Below are 22,762 nucleotides of genomic sequence, written 5' to 3' on the forward strand. Positions count from 1 at the left end.
GTTCCGCTCGTTCCCTCGAGGGCGCGCGTCTTGAAGGTGGGAGGGGAGCGTCGGTGATACGGTGGGTTTACTCGGCCAAGGGCACGCGAGCGAGCTGGGGCCCTGGGATTCCCGGTGAGGTGCCCTCGGTCTGACTTTTCCGAGGCCATATTGTGTGGGAAGAGGTGAGGACCGTGCCACCCCCGATGCGCGCTACGTGGCAAAGTGCTGCTCCTTGCTCGGCAGTGCCGGTGTGCGCCGCGTGTGCGAGCTCTAGCTGCGGGCGAGCGCGGGGGGTGTGCCCTCCGCATCCCGCATAACCCTCGGAGGTAGGCGCGCACCTTATCCCTGCTTCACGGGTCTGCAGACGCCCTTGTAACCTCGGGTGTCTGTTGTAACTGGACGAATGGGCCCCAGCCCAGGCCTCTGGAGAAGAGGGTCCGCTGCCGCGTTCATTGAGGAGGGGGCCCCAGGGGAGTGGCTTACGTCCTCCCAACATCTTTAAACCCTTCACTCCCCTGGCAGCCGACCTGCCTTAATTTTTACTTCAAACGGTGGTGGGTTCATAAGCTCTTTGCAACTGTCATAACAAGCGGTCTTGGTCTCTTGCGGGACAAAAAAAAAAAAAAAAGCCTGTTTAACGGAGCTATTGTTGCATAGGAAGCAGCTGCTCAAGATCTAGGAGAGAGTGGATTTGAATTTTAGCGGACCCAGTATATAAAAAAACATTTCTTCATCTATTGTGCAGGCTCCTCCAGACTCACATGTTAATTAGGTGATATACAGTTCTGGGCTGCTTCATCGTAGGCGTCAGCGTTTCTTACCGCAAGTTGTGTCTTCCTTGCTCTTATTAGCTTGTGGTGTGTATCTCTGGTTTAATTACAGGTTGTTTCTCTGAGTATCTGCCTTCATAAAATATATAGCCCAGTGATAGCCGCATCCCTTCCCCCTAGAAATGAGAGGGAAATCCAGATGGAGGATTTCAGAGTCTCCCATACTTTTCTTATGCTCCAATAGGTGCAAGACTTATGTTGGATTTCTGACTTTAAAGTCACAGTTATGTCAGTTTCTGCCAGATTCCTGTTTTAAATCACTCTGGTCTGATTTTCCATGACCAGTTATTGCAGTGACAGGCCTGCACATCTGAACTGCTAAATAGATAGGCATATGAAAGAATTTTAAAAGTTTATTTGAGCAAGAAGCAATACTAACCCTCCAGCACCAATCCGGAAGTGGTTTGGGGCACTCTGCAAGCAGGAGCTAGGGGAAAGACAGAGAAAGTGCATAAGCAAGAAAGGAAATTATTTGATTGGCTATAGCTTAAAGCCTAATTGGCTGTGATTGGTTGTCCTCAGTGTTTTGATGTAAGCTTTGTGGAGGTAAGAAAGGTCCAATCCTACAATTTTATGAGTGTATTTGAACCAAACTGACAATTCCCAGGAAGCAGACCTTGATGGATTGAGAAAATGCTTTAGAGAATAGCAGTTTTGCAACTTATTTTATGTATTAGAATAAAAGGAGAGGTAGGAGGGTTACATGAAATCCATGTAGATTAAGGGGGCTGGAGAAAGCAAAGCAAGGACATCTCTGGGATTGGATAAAAAGGCAAAAGAGAGAAACACATATATCTTTTACATTGGTAGATACAGGATAGTCAATCATCAACATTTATAGCACACTAGAGGCCTGATGCATGAAATTCCTTCAAGAACAGGCCTTCCTTTCCCCCCTCCCCCCGGCTGCCGGCACCAGCTTCCCTCCAGCACCTGGGACCCGGGCTGCTTCCCTCTTATAGCCGCCCGCAGGCACCTGGGACCTGGGCTGGCTTCCCTCCAGCCCTGACTTCATCAGGAAAGACGTCCGGAATGATGTCCGGAAGACATCCAGTCTAATTAGCATACTACCCTTTTATTATTATAGATAGAACAAGATGACCGATGAGGGCTTCTATGGTCTCTTGCTCTGGTGGTGGTTGTGCCCTGAGGGATCTGGAAAAGGAGAATACTCTGATATTTCAAAAGTATGTTTTCTTAGACGCAGAAAGACAATAGACAGGTTCACTTAAGGTAAAGCTTGACCTTTGTCAAGGGAATCTACAGGCCTAGGACACGACTACCCACCATAACTTGCTTTTAGTTAGGAAGTTTTATATTCAGGTCATCTATGTAGTTACTTTTGGTCTCTGAGTTTGTAAGGCTTGCCATATAGGCCTTCCCTGAGCTTGTCAGGTTTAGGATGTGGCTCCTTTTTCCTTCACATCCAAAGGTTCCTCCAAATTTGGTTTTCCTCCAAATCAGAGGTTCTTTTTAGTATCACTAATCACAGTTGACACTAATTGTGCTCAATATTATAGCAGTTACTTTTTATAGATACTTAATCCTCACAATAACCCCATGGATTAAATTTGACTGTAATTATTATTTTAATAGATGAAGAAACAGACACAGGTTAAGCAATCTACCCAGTTCCACACAGTTAATATAAGCAAAGCCATAATTAGAACCCAGAAATGGTGACTAGAACCCACATTCTTCCCAATTCCTATGAGAACACTTGACTAGTGAGAATCTACTGGGCTCTGTCACTTCACTCTGCATCATAAAATGATATAGGAGAAATTAAAGGTTTGCTTTCCTGAGAGGGGCATCAGTGGAGATTTACTGGAGGGAAATACAGAACCAATTTGCACCCTAGCCAGTTTGGCTTAGTGTATAGAATGTCAGCCTGCAGGCTAAAGGGTCCCAGGTTCAATTCTGGTCAGGGGCTCAGTCCTCAGTGAGGGGCGTGCAGGAGGCAGCCAATCAATGATTCTCTCTCATCATTGATGTTTCTATCTCTCTTTCCCTTTCTCTTTGAAGTCAGTAAAAATATATTTTTCAAAAAGAACCAATTTAGGGTGGAGGGGGTAGAGGAGAAAGAAAAATAAAATGCCTGAAAGTGAGGATAAAAAACAGCTTGGTCCTGGCCGGTTTGGCTTTGTGGATAGAGTGTTGGCCTAGGAACCAAAGGGTCCCCGGTTCAATTCTGGTCAAGGGCACATGTCTGAGTTGCAGGCTTGATCCCCAGTGGGGATCATGCAGGAGGCAGCCAATCAATGATTCTCATCATTGATGTTTCTGTCTCTCTCCCCCTCTCCCTTCCTTTCTGAAGTCAATAAAAAAAAAAATATATATATATATATATTTTTAAACAGCTTGAAGAAATAGAAGTCTTCTGGGGTTGATAGGATTTGGGATTTCTTTGATCTTTCCTTAAAGATGAAAATGGGCAGGGAAGTAGGAGAAAATGACCCATAGAGTTTCAGATAAAGAAACCTCAGTGTGAACACAGGTGAGCTACACCGGAAAGCCCTGTTGAAATACACTGGTGCGAGGGTGTAGCATTGTGCATTGATCCTCCTTTCTGTACTTATGATGGTTGTGATTTTTGATTAGGATCTCAGCACCAGCTCAACCATGTGGACCCCGGATGAGATTGCACGCCTGTGTTACGAGCACTATGGGAGCAGGCTGCCCAAGCAGGGGAAGCCTGAGCCCAACCGGGAATGGACGTTACTAGCAGCCGTGGTGAAAATACAGCCTATAGCTGGCCAAGCCTGTGACTGCCCTGACAAACAGGTGCAAGGTGAGACCTTTTCTCCTTGAAACTCTCCCTCTTTTTGTCAGAGATGGTAGAATGATACATGGCTCTACACAGGGACAGTCGCCGCTGGTATAAACTGCGATATTGGGCATGTTCCCCTGCTCTCCGCCAGGTGGCGCAGTACTTCAAGCGGTGGGAAATGGCCTTGCCGGAACCGCAGTCCTCTCAGATGGGTCAGCCTATGGGAATGCTGAGGAATGTGCAGACTTATTAAACCCGAGGACTGGGGACTATTCCGATTCTAAAAGCTCACTAATAACTCGTTTTTTCTTCCCTCAGTGACAAAGGAAGTTGTCTCAATGGGAACAGGAACAAAATGCATAGGCCAGTCCAAAATGAGGAAGAGCGGTAAGCCCACATTGGGTCTAAACATTGCCTGTCTAGGGAGCTTTGGAAATGGTGTCCATGTTGCACTTTCCTCTCCTCTTCAGAGCCAAGGGGTCATATTACTGAGATGGCTGACATTTCAGTTCACACAGACTGTCACTGGCTCCAGTTGGAAGGACAGAACTGATTTAAAGAATGGGAATAACCAATGGAAGCAAAGGCTGCCAGGAACGCGCTTTCTTAGTGGATTGAAAGTTGGCCAGTTTTTCATGCTCAAACCAGAAGTTCCCTGGGCTTAGCTAATTTTCAGTATCTCTGAAAACCCAGAAAGCAATCGGCACCAAAAAGAATATGGAAATTCCTTGGAGTTCTGGCATCTTCATCTTCTGCTTCCAGTTAGCAGAGGCCTCCTGGAGTTTGCTTCACCCATTCTCCTAGCTTTGCCTCCTGTATATGAGGAAGTTGTTCAAGGACCACTATGGATTGAATTCCATGGAAATGTATCAGCATGAGCCCAAGTATGATACCAGGGCACAAAAGATCTGGATCCCTGTCCTTCAGATGAAGATTTCCTATAAATCAGTAGTTCTCAGCTAGGGGAGATTTTGCCCCCAGGGGACAGTTGGCAATGTCTGGGGACATTTTTGGTTGTCATACCTGGGAGAGGGGAGTGTGCTGCTGGCCTGCCAGGAATGCTGCTTAACATCCTACAGTGCACAGGACAGACCCCCACAACAAAGAATTTTCTGGTCCAAAATGTCAATAGTGCTGAGTTGAGGAAGCCTGAAGTAAATGCATTGCCATTAACGATTGTGATGCTTTCTGGCAGAGCCCTCCAGGAGCTACGTGGCCATCCTGGGTGCTGGGGGAAACTGCTATGTTGTGCTGCCAGGAACCAGGGCGTCTCCAGGTTCCTATGTCTTCACTAGTGTCCTGTCTTTGCCACAGGAGATATCCTCAATGATAGCCATGCTGAGGTCATAGCCAGAAGGAGTTTCCAAAGGTAAAGTCACGTCTCCAGAGAGTCTGATTTAGCCTGGGTTGGGGGCCCCAGAATTTGCACTTCTAATAAGCTCCCAGCAAAACTGATTCTGTTATTTAGCCTGTGAACTAAACTTTGACTAACACTGGTCTATACAGTGGGTCTCATGCTTGACTGTACATCAGAATCACCTAAAGGGTTTGTTAAAATCCAAATTGCTGGGCCCACCCCCAGAGATTCTGAATCAGCAGGCAAAAGTGGAGTCTGAGAAGTTGATCTTTCTTTCTTTCTTTCTTTTCTTCTCTTTTCTTTCTGACGTTGCATTTCTAACAAATTCCAGATGATGCTTATGCAGCCAGTTCAAGGACCACACTTTGAGAATCACTGGTCTAGATTTCTCACAATTCCAAATAACTATCAGTTCCATTGGTCATTAGTAGATCTTTCTTTCTTAGTAATTACCCAGCTAGTCTTCCTCGTTACCACAGAGATTGGTATTCTTTCTGATCTCCTCCTGCACCCATTAGGTACCTTCTCCATCAACTTCACTTGGCAGCCACCTTGAAGGAGGATAGCATCTTTATCCCAGGAGCTCAGAGAGGACTGTGGAAACTCAGACCAGACCTTTCGTTTTTATTTTTCTCCAGCCATACGCCCTGTAAGTATATTCAAGCCTTTGGATTGTTGCATTGTCTGCTTCCTTCTGTTCATCTTATCTGTAGATATGTTTCTCAAAAAAAGCACTTCTGGCTGAAATGTAGCTACAACCAACAGCAGTGCCTTTTTGTGAATAGACCAGTGTGCCTAACCATTTCTCTGCCAAGAAAAGGCAGGGGGTGGGGGTATTGGGGCAGGGGTACTCACTTCTCATTTTCTAATCAGGACTGGGGAACCTAAAGCTGAAACCCCACCAGGTCTGAAACCAACAATAAGGCTTAGAAGTACAAACTTATTTCATTCACTCACTCACTCATTCATTCATTCATGCATTAAACAAATATTTTCTATTTGTCAGGGACAGTATGACACACTGGGTACATAGCAGTGAATAAGACTAGCCCCTTACTTACTACTCGCATAGTCTTTTAGGGAATGTTGACAATCATGGTTAGTTAAGGTAAATTTTGGTGAGTTACTGGAGGATGTTCAGGTGCTGGGGTTGCATTAGGCAGGAAGACCACACCTGGCCTACAGAGAGTCATTTCTAGTCTGTTTTCTGTCTTGAAAATTAAGAATAATTTCTGCCCTTTGTAGGCAACAACTCAGGGAGGCAGTCCTCACCGTAAAAACTTTGAAATAAGGATGTAAGATTATTCTCTGTGTGTTACTTTAAGAGTAACACATGTAATTAGAGCAAAGATGGGTAATCACTCTAAAAGACAGAATAGCTCTCAAGACTTGATCATAACTCAAATAAAAAATAGAGTTTAAGAGAGAATGAGTTGATTGAAAAAGAGTTGGTTAAGAGTCAAAGGCCAGAAAAATGATGGGGCTCATCCATGCTGTTCTTAAAAGTGGGTGCTCTGGTCCTAGGACCAAAGGACATTTCCTAACTCAGTGCTTCTCAAACTGTAATATGCATATGAATCACCCAGGAATCTTGCTAAAATGCAGATTTAAATTCTGGGGTGGAGCCTGAGGTTCTACATTTCTAATCAACTCATGGTTGATGCCAGTGGTGTTGGTCTATGGATCACACTTTGAATAGCCAGGGTCTGGCTGATTCTAGTAGAGAATCAGATGCATCTGGGGATCAAGCTAGTCCGACCACCTAATCAAATGACATAAATCAATGTCCGCGGGTTGGTACTGCTCTGTGAGTGTACTGATCTATGAGAAAAATCAGAACTATGTAGTGAGTTTTTTAAAAAGCTAATTTCTTTCCATTTAAAGGTTATAAGATTTTAATCTTTTTAAAATAGCAGTACTGTAATTAGGATTCTTAAAGACCTTACTTGAAATAAAAAGTTGATCGCCTTCTGTTAATCTTAAAATCTTCTGGAAATTTTACTGGTCTGTGAAATAAAAATCTAGAGCACTAATCTAACTCCCTGGCTCATTTAAAAAATATTTTTTACCCAAAAATGTAAGAGAAAATTTATTTAGTAAGGCACAGAGATAGAAGTGAACAGTAGAAGAAATGGGCTCAGGACTTAATGGGCTGTACATAAGGGAGCAGGGGAAGCTGCCTGCGTGTTCCCTGGAGGAAGGGCTCTAAAAAAAATTTTTAAATGTGATGTCCACCCAGGGTTTGTCTGCAGAAAAAAAGAACACTACCTAGAGATGTGACTATTTGGCTCTCTTGGCATTTATTCCTCATTATTAATTGATAATTTGGTGCATGGGTTAGTTACTTCAGACTCTTATTTGTGAGTTTTATTAGCATGAGTCAGCCTCTCGAATTCAGGCATCTGTCAAGATCAAATCTCTGAGCCTCAGAGTGGGAGGTGAGCCCTGCTGAATTCTCCAAAGTCACTGTCACCTTATGAGGTCTCTGGAAATCTGCCAGCCAGCCTCTCTGGCAACACGCCCACTAATGCATCTCTTGCCTTTCCCACTCTTGGGTTTTAAGGCTACAGATGTATTACTCACACCCTTTAGAAAAGCACCACATTAGGTTAGTGTTTGAAGAAGTAGCTCCCTTCTCAAAAGCTGTGCTCTTTCTTTTTTCCTTTATTGGTTAAGGTATTACATATGTGTATTTATTCCCCCATTGCCCCCCACCCCCGAGCTCATGCCCTCACCCCCCTGGTGTCTGTGTCCATTGGTTAGACTTATATGCATGCATACAATTCCTTGGCTTGATCTCTCTCCCTTACCCCCACCCTCCCCTACCTTCCCTCTGAGGTTTGACGGTTTGATCGATGCTTCTCTGTCTCTGGATCTGTTTTTGTTCATCAGTTTATGTTGTTCATTATATTCCACAAATGAGTGAGATCATGTGATATGTATCTTTCTCTGACTGGCTTATTTCGCTTAGCATAATGCTCTCCAGTTCCATCCGTGCTGTTGCAAATGGTAAGAATTCCTTCTTTTTTACCGAAGCATAGTATTCCATTGTGTCGATGTACCACAGTTTTTTAATCTACTCATCTGCTGATGGGTACTTAGGCTGTTTCCAAATCTTAGCTATTGTAAATTGTGATGCGATGAACATCGGGGTGCACATATCTTTTCTGATTGGTGTTTCTAGTTTCTTGGGGTATATTCCTAGAAGTGGGATCACTGGGTCAAATGGGAGTTCCATTTTTAGTTTTTGGAGGAAACTCCATACTGTCTTCCATAGTGGCTGCACCAGTCTGCATTCCCACCAGCAGTGCACGAGGGTTCGTTTTTTTCTCCGCATCCTCGCCAGCACTTGTCATTTGTTGATATTAGCCATTCTGACAGGTGAGATGGTACCACATTGTCATTTTGATTTGCATCTCTCGGAGTGCTCTTTACTAACCTGTTTTTGTTTCTTTTCTATTCCCTGTAAGCACAGAGTAGGTCAGAAATCCCTAAACCAGTATAGGGAAACACCAGCTGTGTAATGTACTGCAGAGTTTTTACTCTGAGGATATGCACATACATCTCCAAGATGGGAAAACTGTAAGCATTGTTTGCCAAACTTATTTAACCTGAAATCAGCCACCCACTTTTGTTTTCCAAGACATCTTGTGGGATGACATTTTACAAAATGCACTTGGGAAACTGCTCATTCTAAACAAGTGGTTCTCAGCTTAGGACTATTTTGTTCCCCAGGAGACATTTAACAACATCTAGAGACATTTTTTATAGTCAGACTAGGGAACTCTAATAAGTGGAGACCAGGGAGGTTGCTAAACATCCTACAATGTACAGGACAGACCCCACAGCATAGAATTACCTGACCCAAATGTCAGTAATGCGGAGGTTGAGAAACCCTGGTCTAAAACTAGTGTTGCCCTAGCCGGTTTGGCTCAGTGGATAGAGCGTCGGCCTGCAGACTGAAGGGTCCCAGGTTTGATTCTGGTCAAGGGCACATGCTTGGGTTTCGGGCTCAATCCCCAGTAGGGGGCGTGCAGGAGGCAGCCAATCAATGATTCTCTCTCATTATTGATGTTTCTGTCTCTCTCCCTTTCTCTCTGAAATATATTAAAACTAGTGTTTCCCAGCCTAAGTGCCCATCAGTAGATGAATGGATTAGAAAACTGTGGTACATCTACACGATGGAATACTATGCTGCTGTAAAAAAGAAGGAATTCTTACCATTTGCAACAGCATGGATGGAACTGGAGAGGATTATGCTAAGTGAAATAAGCCAGTCAATGAAGGAAAAATACCACATGATCTCACTCATTTATGGATAATAAAGACCATTATAAACTTATGAACAAAAATAGATACAGAGGCAGAGCAGCCTCGAACAGACTGTCAAACTACAGTGGGAAGGCCGGGGAGGGTTGGGAGGCAGGAGCGGAGGGTAAGAGATCAACCGAAGGACTTGTATGCATGCATATAAGCATAACCAATGGACATAAGACACGGGGGGGTAGGAGAGGCCAGGGGATTGTCAAGGGCAGGAAAAAAAGGAGACATATGTAATACTCTTTGTAATACTTTAAGCAATAAAACAATTATAAAAATAAATAAATAAATAAAAATAAAACTAGTGTTTCCAAAACTTCCTGTGATAAGAGTTCCCTGGGATCTTTGTTAAAATATTCAGTTTTCCAGACCCCTCCCCTCCAGAGATTATAACTCACTGAGTCTAGGAGAGGTTCAGGGTCATCAACAAGAGGATTCATAGTAGGCAAATATGGGCAACTGTTCTTAATTCATCTCAGGTCAGCTGGGAAAATAATACTGAGCTTTGTTTAAAGTAGTGGTTCTCAAAGTTGAGTTTGCACCCGAATCATCTGGAGAGTTCATTAATGTACAGACTGCTGGATACACCTCCAGAGTTTCTGATGTAGCAGGTCTACTGTGGGTCCCAAGAATTTGCATTTCTAACAAGTTCCTAAGATATGCTGCTGTGGCTAGTGGCACTTTGAGAACCACTGGTTTAAGGGGTTTCTTCTCCTGTAGGTGGGGATGCCTCTATCATCCCAATGCTCGAGTTTGAAGATCAGCCTTGCTATCCTGTCAGTAGAGATTGGGCCCATAACCCATCAATGGAAGCCAGTGGTAACCTGGAAGCTACTGAAGATAAAAGGAAATGTGAAGACCCGGACAGTCCCATGACCAAAAAAATGAGGCTTGAGCCCGGAACTCCTGACAGAAAAGTCACCAACGGTGTGGCTCACCATCAGAGTTTTGGCAATCAGGGAAGTGGCCCAGTCCCCCCAAATGTCAGCTGCTCTAATGTCACCTCAGAGGAACTGGCCACTGTCACTGGGATGGCCCCCAGTGGTGCCAAAGTGGTGGATGTTTATAGGACAGGAGCCAAGTGTGTGCCTGGCGAAGTTGGAGACTCGGGGAAGCCTGGTGCTGCGTATCACCGGGTAGGGCTGCTCCGAGTGAAGCCAGGCCGGGGAGACAGGACTTGCTCCATGTCCTGCAGCGACAAGTTGGCACGGTGGAATGTCCTCGGATGCCAGGGGTCACTGTTGATGCACTTCCTAGAAGAGCCTGTCTACCTGTCAGCTGTGGTCATCGGGAAGTGCCCATACAGCCAGGAAGCCATGCAGAGAGCACTAATTAGGAGGTGAGAGGGCAGGGAGGGAGGGCTCCAAACATTTAGCTTTGTGTGTCATCATTTTTTTTTAAATATCCTTTTTAAAAAATACATATTTTATTGATTTTTTACAGAGAGGAAGGGAGAGGGATAGAGAGTTAGAAACATCGATGAGAGAGAAACATCGACCAGCTGCCTCCTGCACACTCCTTACTGGGTATGTACCCGCAACCAAGGTACATGCCCTTGACCGGAATCGAACCTGGGACCCTTGAGTCCGCAGGCCGTAGCTCTATCCACTGAGCCAAACCGGTTAGGGCAGTGTTGTCATTTTTTAAAAAGAAAAGGAAATCACTAACATGGCCAGCAATAGATCAAGTGTTTTCTGTTAAGACTTCAGTTGAGGAAATTTAATATGGTAAGATGCACATAATGTTTAAAGAACAATTCAGAAGATAAAGTAAGTTCATTTTGGTCTTAAAGTATATATGCCTATAGAAAAAGATTGTAGGAAGATGTACACAAAGGTATTAATATATATTACCACTGAGATGTGGTATTATTGGTAGTTTTTTCTTCTTTGTGATTATTGTATTTTCTAATTTTTCTACACTGTACATATATTGCTGTTAAATTTTTTAAAAACCTTCAAACATTAGTGTTAATTTTTAAAAAGGTAAATGACAAAGGGATGACCACTCAGTGTTATCTCCCAGTGACAGTGGCCAGTTCCTCTGAGGTGACATTAGAGCAGCTGACACTTGGGGGGACTGGGCCACTTCCCTGATTGCCAGTGAATGCTGTAGTAACTGAGGGCAGGATGAAGCCATGGCCAGGGGAAGGCCTTGTCAAAGGGCCTTTGCCCCTGACCGAGTATGCCTAAACAGTGCATTTTCCCTCACGTTTAGGTGTCAGAATGTCTCCTCTTTACCCAAAGGCTTTGGAGTTCAAGAAGTAAAAATACAGCAGTCGGATTTACTGTTTGAGCAGAGCCGCTGTGCAGTGCAGGCAAAAAGGGCTGACTGTCCAGGGCGACTTGTTCCTTGTGGAGCAGGTAAGGGATCCAGGTTCCACGTGCCCTGGAGTAACTTGTCCCCAGTCCATGGAGTGGTTTGGGGTGGGCTGCATCCTCTCGGCCTGGGGAGGCTGTTTACCATGCAAATGGTCAATAGCAGGGGTCCTCAAACTACGGCCCGCGGGCCACATGCAAATACAAATATTGTATTTGTTCCCGTTTTGTTTTTTCACTTCAAAATAAGATATGTGTAGTGTGCATAGGAATTTGTTCATAGTTTTTTTTTAAACTATAGTCTGGCCCTCCAACGGTCTGAGGGACAGTGAACTGGCCCCCTGTTTAAAAAGTTTGAGGACCCCTGGTCAATAGTGTGGACTTTGGAGACACCCACACTGTCTCAGGTTCCTGCTCTATGTGACCCTGGGAAACCTACTTATCCTCTTTCAGCCTCAATTTCTTCATCTTTAGATAAGAATATAATTTATTTATCAGGGTTGTTATGAGGATTAAATGAGAAATTCTGTTTCATTCATTTACTGTGTGTTTGGCATATAATAAATGCTCAGTGATAGTTGTTATGATGATGAGGAAGAGGAGGAGGAAGAGGAGGAGGAGGAGGATTAATTATGAACCACTTGTACTCTGGAAGCCAAGGGTCAGAGTGACAGTCATTATGTCTGACGTTATATCTAATTCTCATGGGTCTGCAGAGGCAGGGAAATATTTTTTTTAATATATTTTTATTGAATTTTTACAGAGAGGAAGGGAGAGGGATAGAGAGTTAGAAACATCGATCAGCTGCCTCCTGCACACTCCCGACTGGGGATATGCCCGCAACCAAGGTACATGCCCTTGACCGGAATCGAACCTGGGACCCTTGAGTCCGCAGGCCGACGCTCTATCCACTGAGCCAAACCGGTTAGGGCCATGGAAATATTTTTATCAAAACACTTCTGGGGTTTATAGAAAACTGAACAGTTTTAACTCTAGAATCTTATCTTTTCACAGCCATCAGCTGGAGTGCAGTTCCTGAGCAGCCATTGGATGTCACTGCCAATGGCTTTCCACAGGGAACAACAAAGAAAGGAATCAGAAGCCTTCAGGCCAGGTACCGCACATTGGGACAGAAGGAGATGGTGGCTGAGTACTTATACCACACCACTAATTCCAGAACATTTCATCATCCCAAAAAGAAAACCCCATAACCATTAACGGTCACTCCCCACACTTCCCTCTCCCCACTTCTGGCAGCCCCTAATTTCCATTCTGTCTCCACAGATTTATCTATTCTAGATGTGTCACATAAATAGTATCATACATCATGTGGCCTTTTATGTCTAACTTAATTCACTTAGCATTAGCCTGAGGGTGGGAGGGGTTGTGGGGGAGTGGCCTCTCCGCCACAATCTGGGTTGAGCTGTGAAATTGAATTTCACAGGTGGATTTTTTTTGACTTGTTTATTTGTCTGATTCAACACATACAATAACTAATTACATCTTATTAGACTTAAAAAAAGGTTCATTCTTCACAGCCATTAACCAGCTTTTAAATGGCCTAGACAACAGACTTGGCCTGTCCCTGGTGGCCTAGGATGTTGACTTGAGCAATGTTTACAAAACTGTTGTGGGTAGAGATTTTTGGAGTTTTCCCCCAAGAGCCTTCCTGGCTTCAGGCCACCATTGTCAGCACCTCTCAGGGGACAAAGCAGGTCATGAGGGACAGGAACCACATGTTTCCTGCTGAGTCTTGGTGAGGGGCTAGCAGCAGCTCTTACTGGCCCCACCCGCCTGACTGTGGTTTAGGTTTGCTACTTTGCTTAAATATAAAATGCTCTTCTTCACTGTGAATGCACACCCTCTTTTACTTTAAACGTTCAGCTCAACCACCACTGCCTTCTGGCTCAAAATGATCTTTTCTCTAAATTCCCATAGTAGTGTTCTCCAGCTTCTCCCAACACGTGATTGATTTCTGTGTGATTGGGAGTGTCTCCTGTTCCCACCTTGCTCTGTCTCTAGTTATCCAGCTGACTTTGAACAAGCCCCCCTGCCCTCTGGGCCTCAGTGTGTTCATATCTGTAAAACGAGGACATTGGAGTAGATGATCTGAGGTCTTTGACACATTGTCTCTCTGCACTTAGAAGGCAAACTCCACACAGGGAGGAAGTATATGGTCAGAAAAGCAGGCGCTTTGTACTTCCTGGCTTCCTTTCTTCCTGGTTGTGTGAACTTGGAAAGATTACTCTGGCCTAGGCGCTTCCATTTTCCAAGCAGTGAAGCAAGGGTAACTAAGAGTATGCATTGCACAGGCATGTTGTGAAAATTGAAGGAAAGGATGCCTCTAACATGGTGTAGGGCTTGCAGTAGACATCTTGTTAAGATGGATTTCCCGTTCATTTGTCAAATAAAGCTTCATATTATTTGTGAAAGAGTCAGTTTTATTCTAAAGACCAGCAGCTGCTGGGGGAAAAGCAGGTTTTCTCATTGCTCATTCCTGAGTGCTGGCATCCAGGGACCACCTTCTTTAGAACTATAGGGAATAGGAACTCAGACTGGGACAATATACTAGTGCAACACTAAAGGAACTATTTTATTTAAATCTTCGTGTTTTCATTTGTTTTTTTACCAACAATGAGATAACAGGACCCTCATTTTTGAGAAGCTTTATTTTATCCTGCTTCTTACAGGCAAATTCCTTTGCCCTAAAGCGGAAAATTCTCTTCCCCTCCCTGTCCAGATAACAAGCATCCCAAAGAATTATTATGTAGCTCATTGGATTATAAAAGAAAAGACTGAGGGATTACAAAATAAATTTATATCTATTTGTTACTCTCTGCTGCAATCAGTGCTTGTATCCAGCAACTTGTGCTAACACTTATTATACTATTATTTTATTTAGGAATTCCTTTGGAATTTTTAAAAATTTTATTGAATTTGAAAGTGAGAGAAACATTGATTTGTTGTTCCACTTATTGAAGAATTTATGGGTTGCTTCTTATATGTGCCCTGACTGGAGATTGAACCCCAAATCTTGGCGTATCAGGACGATGTTCTAACCAACTGAGCTACCTGGCCAGGGCCTAGAATTTTTTAATATAGATCATCTTTTGCAAGTAGCATTTCCTCTCTAATCCTCCATTTCTTTCATTTTTTTGACTTAATGTGCTGGCTAGAACTGATAACATCACACTCATCTGCAAATAAAGGCTTTGGTTTTTGCTTTTCTTTTTTAATATTATTATTTATTTCAGAGAGGAAGGGAGAGGGAGAGATAGAAACATCAATGATGCGAGAGAATCATTGATTGGCTGCCTCCTACACACCCTCTACTGGGGATCGAGCCCGCAACCTGGGCATGTGTCCTTGACTAGAATCGAATGTGGGACCCTTCAGTCTGCAGGCCGATGCTCTATCCACTGAACCAAACCAACTAGAGCTAGTTTTTGCTTTTCAATCCTTATTCCTTTTATTTCTTGGCTTACTGTACGGAACCTTTGTATAATGTTAGATAAAAGCAGTGATGACAAGTACTCTTGTCTTATTCCTGATTTTAAGGACATATATTTGCTGTAGGTTTTTATAGATACCCTGCATGAATTTCAATACCTTTCTTAGTTCTCATTTGTAAAAGGTTTTAAGTCATTTGATGGATGTTGAATTCTAACAAATTCTTTTTCTGCATACATTTTCCTCATAGTTATATTACTTTTCTCCTCTAATCTGTTAATGAGGTGAGTTCCATTATTTTTTTGGCTTTGGAGGGTTTTTTTAATGTTAAAGCAGCTTTATATTCCTGAGTGCCAATAGCCACTTACCACAATTAAGGCCCAGGGAAAGCAGCCTGTGAGGGCTCAAGGTTCTGCTTTAAGCCATGATTCTTTTCAGTAGGCCAGGTCCCAGCCAGGTAAGGGAGTCTCTTGACAGATTGTACAATCCCCTATATCGTATGTTCCAATATGGCCACTGTGTCCAAGCTGATGGTGCCATTTGTGGAAACAGTGGAGGATATGGTGTGTAGACACGAGACACACATTGTGGGCACACGCAACAGTTCCCAACTTCTAAATCAGCTCATGAATTGTGTTTATGAGGGAAAGGAAGGAGGTACATACAGTCTAGGACACACCGACGTGGATGGGCCAAACCAAGAAGCCCCAGGTGAGCTGGTAAGGAATCCACACTCACTTCCTTCACTGTTCAAATGATGACCTCCCTAAAGCTTGATGTTAGAAGCAATGGGTTGGCCTGCAATGGCTCGTGTGCCCAAAGGGAGAGTCTGGAGACTGCCTCGGATGGCTCATCCAAGTGGACTCCATACAAGGAGCAGCACTCAAGGTTCTGAAACAAAGCTTTTAATTTCTTGTAAACAGTGTTACCCAAGGGGCCAGCTTTCTTGAAAGGAGGTAGCCAATGTGTTCTGGAGGGTGTTCTGGGGGGGAATTTGGTAATTTCACCTCTGCCTTTACCCCATTCGAACCTGTCCCTTGATGATTTCACTGCTGGTGACATTTCTAAAGATGAGATTCATTTTTGTGCCTCGACCTAATCAAAGCCTCAGGTCTAGATTTTCTCCTTGCCAGTACAGGTGAAATGGGGCTCTGGCACATGGAAACCTAAATACCATGTGAAGCCTCGCATCTTTGATAGGGATCTGATATGTAGCAAACACTTAATGAGTCCTTTTTGTCTTTTTCCAAACAGATCTCGAATCAGCAAAGTGGAACTCTTTAGATCATTCCAGGAGCTGCTAAGCAGTATTTCAGAGGACAAGTGGCCGGACTCCCTCAGGTAACACTATTGACCCATGTTTTTTCATAGTTAGGAAGACTTCTGGTTTCGCACTGGCTCATGCGTAGCAGGAAGCTTTAGCAGGAGTGGTGTTTCCATAGGCCAGTGGGTGCTCATTGCTGACCACATGCTCTTCCATCCCGTCCCCATGGCCCTGCTTGTAGATCCGTGTATGATCTGAGGTATGGAGGATGGGTGGTTTGTGGTACAAACGTTTTCAGTTATCAGACAATAACTACCTAGAGTTAGGCAAAACTTCACAGAATAAGGGCACTGCCCTCACAAACTGCCCTCACCTCAGATGCTAGCCACAAGCTCAGGGGCCCCAAGGCACTCATACTTCTGACCCACTGACTACAAACCCGGGGGGTTGCCACTCGTGTTTAATAATTCACCAGAACAACTGATAGGAAAGCATCGTAGTTACAATTACCTTTCACCTTTTAAAAAGTACCAGTTAGGCCCTAGCTGGTTTGGCTCAGTGGATAGAGCATTGCCTGCGGCCTGAAGGTTCCCAGATTCCATTCTGGTCAGGGCACATGCCCGGGTTGTGGGCTTGATCCCCAGTCATGGGAGGCAACTGATCAGTGATTCTCTCACATCATTGATGTTTCTATCTCTCTCTCCCTCTCCCTTCCTCTCTGAAATCAATAAAAATATATTGGGGGGGCGGAGATATGAGTTAAGACCAGCTAAAAGAAGGGACACATAGGGCAAGGTCTGGGAGAGCCCCAAACTTGATGTTTGCACGTCCCGAGGATGCATCACCCTTTCAGCACCAACCAAGAAGCTGACCTGCGCTTCAGGGTCCAGAGTTATTGGGTTTTTATTAATAAGAATGGTTGATTGACTCATAGTTCACATGATATGATTGAACTCAGTCTTCGTCTCCTCCTCCCACCCTAGGAGGCTATAGTGGTATCAGGTGTCTCAGTACTCCAATTCTCTCATCTCCTGGTTGGTCTTTCTGGTATGGCCAGCCCCATTCTGAAACTCTAGGGCCCACAATGAGTTACCTTGTTAAACATAAACTTAGGTGTGATCTCAGGGTTCACCATGAATAACAAAAACAGTCCTATCACTGGGGAAATTCTAAGGATTTAAAGGTTCCCATTTAGGAACTGGCAACAAAGACCAGCCAAAATCTTTATTATATAGCAGTAGGGAAGCAGCAGAGTAGCCAGAAACTTCTATATGAAGAGGCTAGCCACCGTTATCACCATCATCCATACTGTGGTCAGTATTGATGCCCTTCAGTCTTTGGTGGTCAGTTTCTTTTTGTTTCTTGTCTGGAAGAATGAATCAAGCTGGAACTGGGTGGGTTTTCATACATTCTTGTGTTAAAAACAAATCTGGACTTAGGTAAGGAGAGACTTTACTCAGAAGGATTATTGCGTAAGAGAAGGGGTCTGTTACAGTAGGAGGTCTAATGCAGTGGCAAGAACACTCCAGTCATAAGCTTTGTAAGCCTCTCAAAGGGCAGATGGAAAGGGGGTTTCTTTTATACGGAGGGGTGTGCAAGACTAAACAGAACCTGGAATGGGGGAGTGGGATGAGCAGGTGGTGTGATGGGACAGTTGAACAGGAAATGTCTTCTCTTGCTGTCAGTCAGTTCTCAGGAGGGGCTGTTAAGGGGTGGTTATACATTCTGGTGCTGGCTCAGGTTGAGGTTGGATCAAAGTTCTGGGGCCTGGGCTAATGAGAGAAGTGTAAGTAATATTTGGTCAAGTTACCAGGTATTTTGTCAAGATTGGTCAGTGGTTTCAGCTAATCATTATGAGGCAAAGAGTGGGAATTTGATGTGTCTGTGTCTGTCCTGTCATAAGTAACCCAGGGGGGCATCCATGAGTCTTATCTAAGTCATGGGAAAAGGCAGTTCTTTGCGATCAGCCATTTCCCAGGACACAGAAGGATGGGAGGAAGATTTCTTAACCATCGCTGTGTTTTAGAAACTCGAAGCTTAGGTAAAGTTTAACATTGTCATGTGTGTAGATCCCACCCTTTAACCAACAAAAAGCTGTAGGAAATTGATCAAACAACTGAAATCAATTTTTGCTGCAGTTAGCAACTTTGCCCTGCTGAAGTGAGCTAAGATACAACTTAGAAGCAGGGCAAATTGGATCAATAAGACAGGAGTATCAGTTTCTTCAACTATAAGATGCAAGGACAGAGCTCAAGGTCCAAGTTGAGAAAAGGGCTCAGAGGAGCCTGACTCAGATTTGGTCAAAGGAGAGAAGAGTCTGTCACAAGAAAATCTCTTAACAGGATATAAGTATTACAAATACTACTCAACGTGGCCATTTTTTAGCAGGCAGAGACGACTAAGGGATTGGGAGGGATGTTGTTGGCTGGTATAGGAGAGTATGGGTAGAATGGAAAGTGCTTTGCTTTGTTAAGGAAAATGTAGCCAAGAGGTTTCTAATGGCTGTATGCTCTGGTGGAAATTACAGACACTTAGGAAATTTTAAACCAAAAATATAATAGTTATTCTTGTTTTATCTGATTTCACCAGGACCAGTCAAAGCTAGCATTCTGTTTAGTCTTGCCTGTTTTGTTTTGTTTTTTAATTTTTTTTTTATTGATTTCAGAGAGGAAGAGGGAGAGAGAGATAGAAACATCAATGATGAGAGAGAATCATTGATTGCCTCCTGCACGCCCCACACCAGGGATGAGCCCACAATCTAGGTATATGCCTGACCAGGGATCGAACTGTGACCTCCTGGTTCAAAGGTCAGTGGTCAACCACTGAGCCACACTGGCTGGGCTGGGTGGTTTTTTTTGGGGGGGGGGGTTAAAAAATTGATTTTGGAGAGAGGAAGGGGAGAGAGAGAGAAAGAAACACCGATTAGTTGCCTCCTGCACATGCCCCGACAAGGGCAGGGATTGAATTTGCAACCTGGGTTTGTGCCCTCAACACCTTTTGGTGTATGGGACGATGCTCCAAGCAGCTGAGCCACACGAACAAGGTCTCATTCTTGCCTGTTTTAATCCATGTTACTTTGTAGTGGATTTCTTACAAAGGAGCCAGAGTCTCTCTAGGAAAGCATACTAAGATTATCCTGTTCCTAAGTCTCTTATAGTAAATCTGAACAGTTGATTGCTCAGGTGTCTTGTTGGCCATAGTGGTGAGCTGTTCAATGAGAACCTGTGTGCTTGGTGGTTATGTGTGCATTAGGGTGTGGAAGCTAGAAACATACCAGGAGTACAAGGAGGCTGCATCTGCTTACCAGGAAGCCTGGAGCGCACTCCGGAAGCAGGCATTTGGGTCCTGGATCAGAAACCCCCCGGATTACCACCAGTTTAAATAAGAAGAGAAAGTCTGCAAAGAGCTTACTGGTAGCAAGGTATTTTCTAGCCCTTCATGCTGGACCATATTTTTCCCTTTGTGCTGGATAAGCCTTAGCTTTTCTTGAGGCTGAATGAGGACAAAAGTCTGCCTTCTACCAGAGCCACATCTCTCTTCTGTGCAAGAGGGATGGAACTCCAGAACATGGAACAATCTATACTTGACTGAAGCAGCTGTCTGCTAAAATGGAATCTCGCTAATGACCTTCGTATCTATCTGTCCTGCCTTGTTTTTTATTGCTTCTCTAAAATATGGACTAAGAATTTGAAATACTATGATACTTTAAAAGTGATACTCTGCTTTGTATTCCTACATTAATTCAGCAAATGTATTGTGCTGAGATGATGTTTTAATCTCTGCAAGTTCTAGAGCTGTGCCTCGCATAGTGGACGTATCTTTCGTATACCCAGCCTTTCTTCCTTCGGAGAGCCACCCTTTCCTGCTCAGTGGGAAACTCTATGCAACCATGAGACTTGGTTGAAGCAAACCTTATTCCTGGCTCCAGGAATGTGAGCTATGCCTGGACAGTCCTGGAACTATTGCCAGAGCTATCAGGAAAGATTCTCTCTCCTCTTGTATCAGGAGCTGTAAGGGCCACAGAATCTTGGAACTTGCCCTTCACATAAAGACAGCCAGCTTGAGAATTAAGGCAACAAAGAATGAAACAGCCAAGAAAATCAAAGCTCTGGTGACCTTGTTTGGATGCCTGAAGCTAGTGCCCACGGTGGACTTCAATTATGTGAGATAAATTCCTATTGTTTTGAGTAGGCCTAGCTGATCCCAGAGAGACTGCTCCTCCCAGGACTAGCCTGTCCCTGCAGATAGTAAGACTCATCTGGAATAAGCTACATAAAATATTTTGTATTTTTGCCAATAAATTTAGAAGTGGGATTTGCTGAATCAAAGGGTAAATGAATATATAATTTTGCTTTACTTAAATATATCTTCAAAATTTTGTTTCTAAGTATGAGTGCAAAAAATAAAGCAAAATGCAAGACAGCATTATAACATTTCATTTGTATATATATTAAAAAAAAAATAAAAACCACGATGAGCCCTAGCTGGTTTGGCTCAGTGGATAGGGTGTCAGCCTGTGGACTGAAGGGTCCCAAGTTCGATTCCGGTCAAGGGCACATGCCCAGATTGCAGGCTCCATCCCTAGTGGGGGACATGCAGGAGGCAGCCAATCAATGGTTCTCTCTCATCATTAATGTTTCTATCTCTCCCTCTCCCTTTCTCTCTGAAATCAATAAAAATATATATTTTTATAAAGAACGATGGAAGTTATATATCTGTTTGTTTGTATATGCTAAACTATCTCTGAATAGACAGATACACAAGAAACCACTAACAGGCTATGGGGAAGGAGAGGGAGTGGCTGGGGCCCAAGAGTGGGAGGGACACTTGTCCCTGAAGACCCTTTATATTTTGTTATTAAAAAAAAAAAATTGAATCATATTAATATAGTACCTATTTTAAAAATACACTTTTAGAAATTAAAAAAAATGGAAAAAAGTTTCTTTATTTAAACTGTAGGAACACCAGAAAATATTCAGTTATACTGTATAGGAAAGAGGGACTCACCACATGCTTTCGGCAGCTCTGTTTATAATTCCACAGAATTATCTCTTTCCTAACAAAATGACTTCTGGAATTTGACTCTTTCAGGAGAGTTTACACTTTGGTGTTCTATGTTCACAAGTGGGTTCTAATGTTACGACTGTGTGTGCATCATTTTCTTTTTCTTTAGAATATTAAAAAAAAAAAAAACTTAGCTTGATTTAATTTTGTGTATATATTCCATGAAGTCATTTCTGCCTCAAACCGCGGGGTTAAGTGCCTTTTTTTTTCATGGAGTTTGCCAGTGCCAAGCATTAGCTCACTGTCTGGGGAGATGAATCTGCTGTGGAGAAAATGACCCAGCCTGGCCGCCAGCGCTCCGGGGGGAAGAGAAGCAGGCACCGTCTGCTTTCATCGTGTCTGTGGCTGGCGGAAAGCTGCCTCCACCTGGACCTTGGCAACATTCTTTGGCTTTAAGACCATGTTCTGAGCAAGACTTACTCAAAGTTTTCCAGTTTCTAAAACCCAGTTTCCAGTTTCTAAGTTCCCTTGCTGGCTATTACATTTTCAGCTACCACTGTTCTGGGATGATGTCTGGGGAAGTCAGATGAGCTGTTCAGAGTCCCACTGCAGCAGGAAGGTTACTGACACCAGGAAATGGCCTCCAAGTAGAAAGATAGGGTGCATATGTGCTCACTTTCAAAGGCTCAAGCAATCCTTTCCACAGAAACAAAGGCTGCTATCCTGAGGAGTGGTTGGATACAGAAAGGCAAGAAGGCAGATGTTTTGGGAGAAAGCAACTGTATGTTCCAGAAAGACGAGTTCTTTTTATACCGCATGTTGAGGAATCATAATTGACCTCCATAACCTATAAATGTAAATTCCTTTAAATCTAAATGTGTCTGTACTGGGACAAAGACTGACTTGCTGAAAGGCTTTCCAGATGGATCTAAAACAAAGCTTAAGTAGTACTTGTGGTCCAAAGGGGAGAGCAAAATTCTGCAGAGACACTTCAGGAAAGCAGGCAAAGTTGCATACATTCAATTTTCACTTCTTAAAAGTGGGGCCTCAAACTAATCATAGAAATCAGAACAGTGGTTGTTGCCTGGTGGGGGAAGATGGGAGATTGGGGTTGAGTGGGAAAAGGCCCAAGGGAACTTTCTAGGGTGATGGAAACATTCTGTTTTGATTAGAGTGCTGACTATATGAGTGTAAAAAATTTCAAACTTTATTTAGCTCTACACTTAACAAGATCTGTGCTTATTGTGTGTAATTCGACCTCAATTTAAAAATTTTAAAAATAAACTCGTCCTTATAGGACTGGATATTCAAGTAATTATGTTCTCATACCAACTCTTGCCACTGCCTGTGTAGATGTAGGGAAAGTGTTTAATCTCTGATTTCTAACCTGTGAGCTGTTCTACAAAATAAGGTCCCAGTTAGTAGGATGCTCAATTTTGTTCAACGGTAAGGTGGGATTTCTCATAA

At 43.5% G+C, this 22,762-nt stretch overlaps 2 protein-coding genes across 6 annotated transcripts in view; one reads left to right on the forward strand and one right to left on the reverse strand.

Annotated features, from left to right (window-relative positions):
- Window positions 1-20,743, forward strand: ADAT1 (adenosine deaminase, tRNA specific 1). The gene is made up of 10 exons (XM_006087066.3): window positions 1-36; window positions 3,414-3,603; window positions 3,901-3,969; window positions 4,897-4,951; window positions 5,458-5,588; window positions 9,980-10,598; window positions 11,477-11,622; window positions 12,592-12,691; window positions 16,282-16,368; window positions 19,544-20,743. Exons 2-10 carry the CDS (start codon window positions 3,435-3,437, stop codon window positions 19,674-19,676), a joined length of 1,509 nt encoding a protein of 502 aa, XP_006087128.1. The 5' UTR covers window positions 1-36; window positions 3,414-3,434; the 3' UTR covers window positions 19,677-20,743.
- GABARAPL2 (GABA type A receptor associated protein like 2) overlaps window positions 17,482-22,762 on the reverse strand; it is a 26,554-nt gene continuing 21,273 nt past the window's right edge. For all 5 annotated transcript variants that reach the window (XR_002828834.1, XR_002828835.1, XR_002828833.1 and 2 more), the window contains one exon: window positions 17,482-18,063. Coding sequence is in view for 1 of the 5 variants with exons in the window: in XM_023752591.1 (XP_023608359.1) it covers window positions 17,997-18,063 (67 nt within the window). In the remaining 4 variants the exon portion in view is untranslated. The remainder of the gene's footprint in view (window positions 18,064-22,762) is intronic.

The sequence above is a fragment of the Myotis lucifugus genome, unplaced genomic scaffold (genome assembly GCF_000147115.1).
Source record: "Myotis lucifugus unplaced genomic scaffold, Myoluc2.0 scaffold_35, whole genome shotgun sequence".
Classification (NCBI taxonomy): Eukaryota; Metazoa; Chordata; class Mammalia; order Chiroptera; family Vespertilionidae; genus Myotis; species Myotis lucifugus.

Excerpts from the sequence above, each read along its gene's own strand:
- ADAT1 (XM_006087066.3), top strand. The coding sequence starts at position 3,435 with ATGTGGACCCCGGATGAGATTGCACGCCTGTGTTACGAGCACTATGGG. Across the intron at positions 10,599-11,476 it reads CAGAGAGCACTAATTAGGAG|GTGTCAGAATGTCTCCTCTT; the intron begins GTGAGAGGGCAG and ends CCTCACGTTTAG. Across the intron at positions 16,369-19,543 it reads AAGTGGCCGGACTCCCTCAG|GGTGTGGAAGCTAGAAACAT; the intron begins GTAACACTATTG and ends TGTGTGCATTAG.